Source organism: Zea mays, chromosome 2, assembly GCF_902167145.1.
Source record: "Zea mays cultivar B73 chromosome 2, Zm-B73-REFERENCE-NAM-5.0, whole genome shotgun sequence".
NCBI classification, from domain to species: domain Eukaryota; kingdom Viridiplantae; phylum Streptophyta; class Magnoliopsida; order Poales; family Poaceae; genus Zea; species Zea mays.
In genome coordinates this window covers 211,870,184-211,880,155 of record NC_050097.1, presented here as the reverse complement: position 1 = coordinate 211,880,155, position 9,972 = coordinate 211,870,184, and the positions used below count along the sequence as shown (strand labels likewise).

The 9,972-nt window shown below is 48.8% G+C and overlaps 1 protein-coding gene across 2 annotated transcripts; it reads left to right on the top strand.

Annotated features, from left to right (window-relative positions):
- Positions 1-3,247: 3,247 nt before the first annotated feature.
- LOC100193084 (uncharacterized) lies at positions 3,248-7,958 on the top strand. 2 transcript variants are annotated; one of them, XM_023301430.2, is made up of 12 exons: positions 3,257-3,577; positions 3,806-3,976; positions 4,248-4,306; positions 4,714-4,804; positions 5,367-5,421; positions 5,521-5,611; positions 5,716-5,908; positions 6,118-6,358; positions 6,512-6,690; positions 6,794-7,039; positions 7,136-7,191; positions 7,324-7,951. In XM_023301430.2, the coding sequence occupies exons 4-12, from the start codon at positions 4,757-4,759 to the stop codon at positions 7,481-7,483; spliced, it is 1,269 nt and encodes a 422-aa protein (XP_023157198.1). In that variant the 5' UTR covers positions 3,257-3,577; positions 3,806-3,976; positions 4,248-4,306; positions 4,714-4,756; the 3' UTR covers positions 7,484-7,951. The 2 variants fall into 2 exon arrangements, with proteins under 2 accessions (NP_001336758.1, XP_023157198.1); NM_001349829.2 differs by lacking the exon at positions 3,806-3,976 and having other exon boundaries at positions 3,248-3,577; positions 7,324-7,958.
- The last annotated feature ends 2,014 nt before the right edge of the window (positions 7,959-9,972 follow it).

Genomic DNA, 9,972 nt, shown 5'->3' with positions numbered 1-9,972 from the left:
CTCGTTGCCGAGGCGACCCGGGGCCGCAGGCGCTGTGTTGCGCGTGCGCCCGGTGTAGACCGAGGCTTCCCGCATGAATCGGGAAGTCGCGGCATGAGGTTCCGAGGGGTACCCCTGCCTTTGGGAGGCGGAGCTCTCGGCCCGTCGGACCGCGGCGCCTTCCAGGAGATTCTTGAGCTCTCCCTGGATTCGCCGCCCCTCGGTGGTTGATGGCTCCGACATCGCGCGGAGGAGCATTGCTGCTGCAGCCAGGTTCTGGCCGACCCCACTAGATGCGGGTGGCGGCCTGACCCTGACGTCGTCGGCGACGCGGTGCTGAAAGCCCTAGGGTAGATGATGTATTTCTCCGGCTGGAGGTTGGGCCACCCATGCCTGCCCGACGTCCCGGCGGATCGGCTCAAGCGCTCCTGCTCCCTCGTCGAGCCTGGCCTGCACCCCGCAGATTTGCTCGAGCTGTGGGTCATGGCCCCCGCCTGAACGGGGACCACAGCTAGCTCCCGTGGGATGTCAACACGAGGCACCGGCCTAGGGAGATCACCGTCCTCCGGCATGCCGAGATGGTTGCCTTCGGAGGGACCCCCTAGATCGACGTGGAAACATTCGCGGCTTGGGCCGCAGTCCTCGTCGCCGAGGCTACGGCTACCATCGGAACAGTCGGAAAGGCAGTAGTCGCATGCGGTCATGAAGTCCCGCATGGCACTGGGGTTGCCAAGTCCGGAGAAATCCCAACAGAAACTGGGCTCGTCGTCTTCCTCGGACCCAGAGGGCCCATAGGTCGAGACGTCCGTCCGCCGGTCCCAAGGTGACCGCATACGAAACCCTAGAGGGTTTGGACTCGCCTCTACAAGAGCGCCCGCCAAAGCGAAGCCGCTAGGCGGGTCGAGGCTGAATCCGAAAGACGTGGGATGGGAATCGGTCGGTACCTCTTGGTCGACGGGCGGTGATGAAGTCACGTCGGGGACTGACTGCACCGTCGTCTCAGGTCCGAGGGTGACGTCCAGCAAGCCTTTCGCGAGCAAGCTGGCGTCGTCCTCTTGCTCGGGATTGGCGTGTCGCGGGGAGATAGTGCTCGTCTTCGTCTCAAGCGCGAGGTCGATGCCCGGCGCGCCCCCCGTTGAGGTGCCGGTGCTGTCGACTCGCTCGACAGCCAACGAGGCGCCGCCCCCTGCTTGGCCTTGGTTGCCCTGCCTTCCCCTCCGACGGCGGGGAAGAGGGCGGGGCGAGCTCGAAGGTTGTTCTTCCACCACGCGGGGAAGACGTCGTCGATTCCGCCGCCGGCGGGCGGGCTGTCGGCTGCCATTGTCGCTGTCGTCCGGCAGTGGAAGGAGTATCATGTCGTAGCCGCCGTCGAGGGACATGAACTCAAAGCTCCCGAAACGGAGCACCGTCCCGGGTCGGAGAGGTTGCTGGAGACTGCCCATCTGGAGCTTGACGGGAAGCTGTTCGTCAACACGTAGCAGGCCCCTACCTGGCGCGCCAACTGTCGGCGTTTCGAGACCGGGGGTCCCCAAGCCGACGAGTGAAATGTCGCCGCGTGCCCCAGCCCAGATGGGTCGACGCGAGGCCGAGCGCGAAGGGGGGAAGTGAGGTGGCCGGAGATGGGCGTGAGAGAGGTGAAATCCCGCGGCCTTCGTGTTCGTCCCGCACCTAGGTCGGGTGCGCTTGCAGTAGGGGGTTACAAGCGTCCACGCGGGAGAGGGAGCGAGCGGCCTCACGCGAGCGCCTGCCTCGTCCTCGTCCCCGCGCGGCCAACCCTCTCTAAGAGGGCCCTGGTCCTTCCTTTTATAGGCGTAAGGAGAGGATCCAGGTGTACAATGGGGGGTATAGCAGAGTGCTACGTGTCTAGCGGAGGAGAGCTAGCGCCCTAAGTACATGCCGTCGTGGCAGCCGGAGAGATTTTGGCACCCAGCTGGTGTGATGTCGTGGTCGTCGGAGGAGTGCTGGAGCCTGGCGGAGGGACAGCTGTCGGAGCTGTTGAGTCCTTGCTGACGTCCTCTTGCTTCCGTAAGGGGGCTGAGAGCCGCCGTCGTCACAGAGTATGTGGGGCGCCATCATTGCCTATCTGGCGGAGCGAGCCAGATGGGACGCCGGTCTTGTTCCCCGTGGCCCGAGTCAGCTCGGGGTAGGGTGATGATGGCGCCTCCTGTTGACGTGGCTGGTCTGCGCCCTAGGTTGGGCGATGTGGAAGCTCCTCCAAAGCCGAGGTCGAGTCTGTCTTCCGTGGCCGAGGTCGAGTCCGAGCCCCTGGTTCGGGCGAGGCGGAGACCGTCGGCTGAGGCCAGGGCGGAGTCCGAGCCCTGGGGTCGGGCGGAGCGGAGTTCGTCGTCTTTTGGGGCTGAGCCCAAGTCCGAGCCCTGGGTCGGGCGGAGCGGAGTTCGTCGTCTTCCGAGGCTGAGCCCGAGTCCGAGCCCTGGGTCGGGCGGAGTGGAGTTCACCGTCTTCCGGGGCTTAGCCCGAGTCCGAGCCCTGGGTCGGGCGGAGCCCTGGGTCGGGCGGAGCGGAGTTCGCCGTCTTCCGGGGCTTAGCCCGAGTCCGAGCCCTGGGTCGGGCGAAGCGGAGCTTCCTATGGTGCCTGCGGCCGGGCCTGACTGTCTGTCAGCCCCACTCTGTCAAGTGGCACCGCGGTCGGTGCGGCACAGGCGACGCTGTCTTTCTGTCAGACCGGCCAGTGGAGCGGCGAAGTGACGGCGGTCACTTCGGCTCTGTCGGCTGGGGGGCGCGCGTCAGGATAAAGGTGTCAGGCCACCTTTGCATTAAATGCTCCTGCAATTTGGTCGGTCGGTGCGGCGATTTGGTCAGGGTTGCTTCTTGGCGAAGACAGGGCCTCGGGCGAGCCGGAAATATGTTCGCCGCTGGAGGGGGAGCCTCGGGCGAGACGGAGATCCTTCGGGGTCGGCTGCCCTTGTCCGAGGCTAGGCTCGGGCGAGGCGTGATCGAGTCCCTCGAATGGACTGATCCTTGACTTAATCGCACCCATCAGGCCTTTACAGCTTTATGCTGATGAGGGTTACCAGCTGAGAATTAGGAGCCTTAAGGGTACCCCTAATTATGGTCCCCGACAGCACGATTATATATCTGGAAAAAAATGATGAAGAGGCTCTAGATAGTATATGCTCTAAAAGTGGTTAGGCCAGCAAACGTTCGCACCACCGTCATTGTCAACCCACAGAAATAAACTACTCCGCGCATAACATAACGATAAAAAAATAGGTAAATAAAACAAGGAAATGCAGAGAGAGAGGGGGGGGGGGGGGGGGGGAGTGCAAGCGAGCGAGGAAGCTAGCGAGATTGCGAGAAGGTCAATCCGCCAAGAGAAAAGACCCACGGCACAGATCCCTCTCCCCTGTCTCTTTCTTTCTCTCTCCTCGACCCTCCCGACGCGGAAAAAAAAGGGAGGAGAGGAGGGAGAAAGGGAAGAGGAGGCCGAAATCTCCTCCCCCTTTCCAAATCCTGGCTCAATAATCTCTCCATCAGGGGATCCTAAGGCTGATCACTGATCAGGTCGGAGGACTCGGCGGGCGCAGCCATGAACGAGAAGGCGTCCGTCTCCAAGGAGCTCAACGCCAAGCACAAGAAGGTCCGGTTGTTGATTCCTGCTCCTTGTCCTTCTCTGATTTTTCTTAGATCAGGACCGCGCGCGCTGTTTGCTTCGATTGGTAGCAGGAATGAGGGGCAAGCCGTTTTTTTTCTTGCGCGGTTAATTGTCCTGCTCTGAGATGGGGATTCGGGATCTGCGGTTGTGCAGACCATTGATTTCTCGTGTACCGTTGCGCTGACCATTGTTGTTGCTTTGTGATTACGCTAGTGAGTTGATGCGAAGTGGCAGATCCGAGCTCTGCTCCGTTCCGTTTTGCTAAGGGCCATGTGGGATCCAAGGAGCCGACGCTTTACTGTTGGTGATGTTTACGGCTTTGCTGAATTCATCAGACCTATTCGAATTACGAGTAGGCGGATTGATCCCCGAAATTTCTAACTAGTATGGTCTTGGACTTGTACATATTTTGTTACTTTTCTCTTGTTGTGTACATAAGAAAGGAAAAACAATTTGTGGCTCCTTTTTTTAGTTCACAGAACAAGTACAGTCACTAGATGTCTTCTTTATTGTCAAGCCTAAAAATCGCCATTTTGTCGATATGCTTGGCTGTATCATGCGGTGTTTATGTTGTTTTGTATCATTCTCATATGCATGTTTACCTTATTTGAGATTTTTATCGATTTTTCTAATCAATTGTATTTTCTTGTTGCAGATATTGGAAGGTCTTCTTCGGCTTCCTGAGAATAGAGAATGTGCAGACTGCAAGTCAAAGTGAGTGGAACTGTGCCATTTGGTTGTTTCAAACATGGAAAACGGTACATTACAGCTAGATGTCAAATAGCTGTATCACAAGTGCCACTGGTTGCTTCTTGAGGACATGATATTTTTGGTATTTTATATAGAGGGAGCACTATTTTACGGCTCAAAACATCTACCATTTGTCATATAGGCTACATGTACAAATAGACCTTTGATTTCAGGAGAAGGGCTAAAATGGTTTTTTGTATCAGCTGAAATGAGTTCAATGGAGTTGGTGGTTTGTGGTTTTAGTTTTATTTTAGGCCCCCTAGTGAATGTAGCAAAGCCTCCTTGACTGCTTTCCATTCCATGACTATGGGAGATACTTCTGCTTACAACTATTGTTCACGCTGACACTCCTATCTGTGACTATATTGCAGGGGTCCTCGATGGGCAAGTGTTAATCTTGGGATCTTTATATGTATGACATGTTCTGGAATTCATAGAAGCCTGGGGGTGCACATATCTAAGGTCAGTCAATGGCCATGAGCTGAGCTTACCATTTTTCCAACTCAGCATCATCACCACTAGAGACATTTTATTATTCATAGATGTCCTCACCGAATTAATTTGAAGCCGCAACACTGATGTATAACTTAAGGTGATCTGCATCTGTGGACAGTTTGCTAGCTGTTGACCTGTTGTTTACAGCATCAAATGTTATACACTTAAATTGTGTATTATGCTGCCTACATTAGCTCACTGACCCTATGGCAATAATGTATCACTACAACACTATCCTATCTTGGAGTAGCAGCTTAAATGCTTAACTGTCCTTATCACGCAAGATCCATAGCATCTAGTTGCGATCATGTTTTTTGTTGGTTACATTGTTTCTATCATTATTTTGTTGCATTTGGGTTTGTTTAATTTTATGGATAACGAATTGCTTGCCAGAGACAAGATAACAGTCCCTTTGATGCCTTAGCAAAACATGTTTTGCTTTCTGTCATGTTGTATTGGCTATTATACCTACCTGGTTACCAAACAATCCACCACTTTTACTATTTTACTAAAGAATTTTCTTATGCAGGTAAGATCTGCTACCCTGGATACATGGCTGCCAGAGCAAGTTGCATTTATCCAATGTATGAATTACTAGCTGGTGTGAAAAACTTGAAGGACGTTTTTAGTTGTATAAAGCCATGATGGCATTCCTCATGATGGTTGTATTAATCTTCTTGCAGCAATGGGAAACGAAAAAGCAAATAGCCATTGGGAAGCAGAGCTGCCTCCTAACTATGATAGGGTTGGGATAGAGAATTTTATCCGTGCAAAGTATGATTCTTCCCAGATCTTTCAGTACCTTGAATATGTCATTCTTATCCTCCTGCTCTTCAAACACTAATGTCTACACGTAACATATTATGTCTGAAATGTAGATATGAGGACAAGAGATGGGTACCGAGGAATGGAACATTGCGACCTTCCTCCGGTGTTCGAGATGATAAGAGCCAAGAGTCTCCAGCTAGTGCTAATAGGAGTGGACATCATAGATCTTCATTTGAGCAAAACCGAGCTTCACCAGCTCTTCCGAGCAAAGTTGCACCTGTAGCTTCAAGGATACCCTCTCAGGTAATCCTTTGCTACCAAAGCTTTCCTAAACAACAGTCAATTTGTCAATGTGAAACTGGCAGATGTGTATTCAGACAGGGCTCTTCTGAACATTTAGCTCTTGTTCTTTAAGTCAGGCTAAGTAATCCACATTGCAGAATTCTTAATTCCAATCACTTTAACACATCAATGTAACCCTTTCTAATCTGGCATGATTGCATGGGAAGCAGGCATCACCTCAGCCCCCAAAGGTAGAACCACCAGTTCCTAAGGTGGTTTCACCTCCTCAGCCACAAAAATCTCCTGCCAAAGTTGAGGCAACACCCCCTAAAGTTGAGAAGCCATCAGTTGCGCCGCCTCCTAAAGTTGATTATGCTACTGATCTCTTTAACATGTTATCAATGGATGGAACAACAGAGAAAGAGTCAGAGTCATCTCCAAACGATGATAATGCCTGGGATGGCTTCCAGTGTAAGTTACTGTGACTATTCGACTGATGAATTGTTCTATTTATGTGGGCACTTTATTGTGCCTTTCTTACTTTCTTGGATCTTAGTATGATATTTATGGATTTCCATGCCACTTTTTTTGTACTGTTGCTCATGGAATATCAAAACTATTCAGCTGCACAACCAGTACCTAGCTCGGAGGAAAAAGATTCTGCCAAACCAGCAGAAAGCATGACCCAGTCTACACCTGGAATAGAAGACTTATTTAAAGATTCGCCAGTTGTGTCATTATCCTCAGCTCCAGCTGTTTCCCAAGTAAATGCAAAGAATGATATCATGAGTTTGTTTGAGAAGGTTTGCACCGGCACTCCTTTTAAAACATTGTTCGTGAAAAATGGCTCTATATAAAAGGAAGCACACATCTATGGTCCATCTAAGAAATAGTTATGTTTTGCAGTCCAATATGGCATCACCATTCGCTGTCCAACAGCAGCAGCTGGCGTTTATGTCTCAGCAGCAAGCTCTTCTAATGGCTGCTCTTAAAGCTGGAAATTCACCACAAATAGTTCCAGGGAATGCCAATCAACTAAACACTAACGTTTCTAATCCCCCTCTTGGAACCTTGCCTTTCCAAAACTGGACAAATCTTGGCTATCAAAATCCTGGGTTGACTCTAGCAGCAGCACAGAATGGTGCCACCAAGGTTAAGAGACTTTATATGTATATTTTTTTTGGCACAATAATATCCGAATAATATTTTAGCATGTGCTATATCTTCCTCTGTTTTACTGCCTGACAGGTTTCGAACAACAATCAAGACCTCTCTTCTGGTACCTTTGGTTTTGGCACACCTGGGTAAGCTATACTGCCTGCTAGTTGCAGATTGGCGGTCGCTGGAATTTCATGCTGCACCAAATTGGATTTTAGAGTAATGAACTCAGTAGTTGATCTTATGTCCATTTTGCTGACATATGCTGTTGATTGCAGGATGCACAACATTACTCCAGCTGTCCCAGCAAATGGTGCCACGGCAGCAGGTGCTAGCAACAACGGCACTGCATCAACTGCCTCTTCCACTCTCCCCTCACAATCTGGCAAAGATTACGATTTTTCCTCGTTAACTCAAGGATTTTTCACCAAGCGATGAGTGCCTAGTGGGCTTGAAAGCCAAACGGATCACCGGGGGAGCTTGCACATGCTTTATTTCGAGGCAGATTTTATTCTGGTGGATATATATATAGTTGTCACATGACCTTGTAGCTGTCAGACAATAAGAGTGGAAATATGCGGCTAAATAGCTCATGTTGTTTGTACAAGTGAAGAATTCCTTGCCGTTTTATGTCAACGGTTTTGACTCGAGGACTACGCCTTGTTCAGCTATACAGATACTGGCAGACCCAATACTGGGGGGGGGGGGGGGGGGGGTCTGGTCTGAGGATACTGATTACCGATTATTTTAAACTGTACTGTACACCGTAAATTGGATTTTTATTTGTTTTAACATTTGTGTACTGAGGCGACCTCTTCATGGCATTGAACAAAGCCTACTCCTCTAAGATTTCATATACTTGTCACCATTGAAATAAATTTTTTTATCAGGCATTACATGGAGAAATCACAGTTCAAAGGTTCTTGTTTTTTCTTAAGAAGTTTTTGACTGATTTGTTGAAACCATTCTTCAACAGGTAGCCCATAGAAATGGGGTACTAGACGAGCACAGATTGCCGCACATCCTCATTCTTATTTCCCGAATTCATGTGCCATTCTCACGTACATGTCATTGCATTGACGTAATGAGGTTCAGAAATCTGTACATGTCAAGCTCAGCAGCATCACCCTTTTAAACTGGCAACACAAGCTTAGTCCCTCAAATCACCGGGAACGTCCGGTGCACGACCAGGTGATGTGATGTGACCTCATGGAAGATCCTTGCAAAGAGGGAAAAATGTCTTTCTTTCTCTGGGTGAAAAGCTATGATCGAAATAATATCAGGCCCTGCAACGTTTTGTAGTTTCGCAGGGAGGTAAGCTGTCGCTGTGTACAAGCTATTACGATCTCCGAGATTAAGGACAACTAAATAGATCTCCAACAATTGTATGTAATAGCTACTTGCCAACGACCTGTGCCATTGCTATTTGCAGCTCTGCAGTTAATGTGAACTCACCAATAGATTAGTAGAACATCCATTATGTCATTCTTCCTGCCTAAAAAGATCTGGACAGCATGAAGAAAACAGAATATCTTCTATACCGAACATACAACACAAAAACTACGTATAACGTTTTGTTTGAGCAGGTCTAGTCTGGATCACCATCAAATGAGAAAGCACAACCACCATTTGAGGATCCTTCCTCCACCTTTTCACGGTGTTCTGAATAGGAGAAGGTCCATGGTATTCCTCGGGTCAAGTACCTTTCAGCATATGGCGACATGGGATGCCAATAAACTCATACGTCTTACAAGTGCAATTCATCATGGAACTGAATGTACCAAATTTAACAAAGTGATCTCTTGGTCTCTCCTCAACAATAATCCTATACTCTAAAACCATGCCTATCTCACCACAGGTTTAGAGCATGCGATCCATGTATAATTCAAATCCCCTTTCAAACACCTATATTTTCAAGGTTATCTTTTTTGGTACGCGAGCTAGTTTGAACAAGAGCAAAGGGAAAAGAACTTCTAGTCTACACACAAGGCCCCTAGGAAAGCAATCACAAGTGTGACAAACTATATCAAGGAACATAGATCTATGTAAATGATGGTACGTACCAGGTCCTAGAAGTTCTGGCCATCTCCTTCTTCGGGGGTCAGATATCCTTAGGGTCCATGTTGCTGCCTATGGGCTTTCTATCTTGTTGTTGACGGACAGAGTATCACTGGTCAGGGTTGTGCTCGATGTGGTGTTGTTGGAAACGCCTGGCGACCGGCCACAAGTGGGTATATGTTTTCACTTGGAGGTGGCACTATTTCATGAAAGTCTTGCAAGTAGATCATCTTAATAATATCAACTATAGAAGCAAAACTCACAACATTAGATATGCTTCTGTTGTGGTTGAGTGGCTTTGAGAACTCCTTATGGATTTAACATTAGTTGAAAACCTACACCGACTATTTCCATGAACTGTGATAGTCAAAGTGAACATATCTAAGGATAACATAAATTCCATAGGGCATTTAAAAACACAATGAAATTTTGTTGAAAATTTGAGAAACTCCAAAGTTACGGTATTAAATTATGCCCATACAATTAAATATCTAACAGATTAGTTCAATAAGGAACTGACACATAATGTGATATGTAGTGCATCAAGTGAGATGGGCTTGAGACTCACATGAAATGTATCATAGTGGCAATATGTTCTATATGATTAGAGATCTCATGAAGTAGGATGGTAAAACGAGTTATTGATAAACTATGGGGACATACCCTTACAAGGTTCACATTAGATATATGTCTTTGCTTTTGTATAAGGCAAGACAATTTTTACCTTAATATGTTCAAAGTCGCTTGTTGAAGCAAAGTCGTTGTCCTACATGATATCTTTTGAGAACACACCTAAATGAGTTTAACTACTAATCATAGTCTATGAGATCTGGATGATTTCTATATACTCATGAAAGGCTATGAAGTTT

Coding starts and splice junctions, on each gene's coding strand:
- LOC100193084 (NM_001349829.2), top strand. CDS start 3,527: ATGAACGAGAAGGCGTCCGTCTCCAAGGAGCTCAACGCCAAGCACAAG. Junction 6,359..6,511: donor TGCCTGGGATGGCTTCCAGT/GTAAGTTACTGT, acceptor AAAACTATTCAG/CTGCACAACCAGTACCTAGC. Junction 6,691..6,793: donor TCATGAGTTTGTTTGAGAAG/GTTTGCACCGGC, acceptor TATGTTTTGCAG/TCCAATATGGCATCACCATT.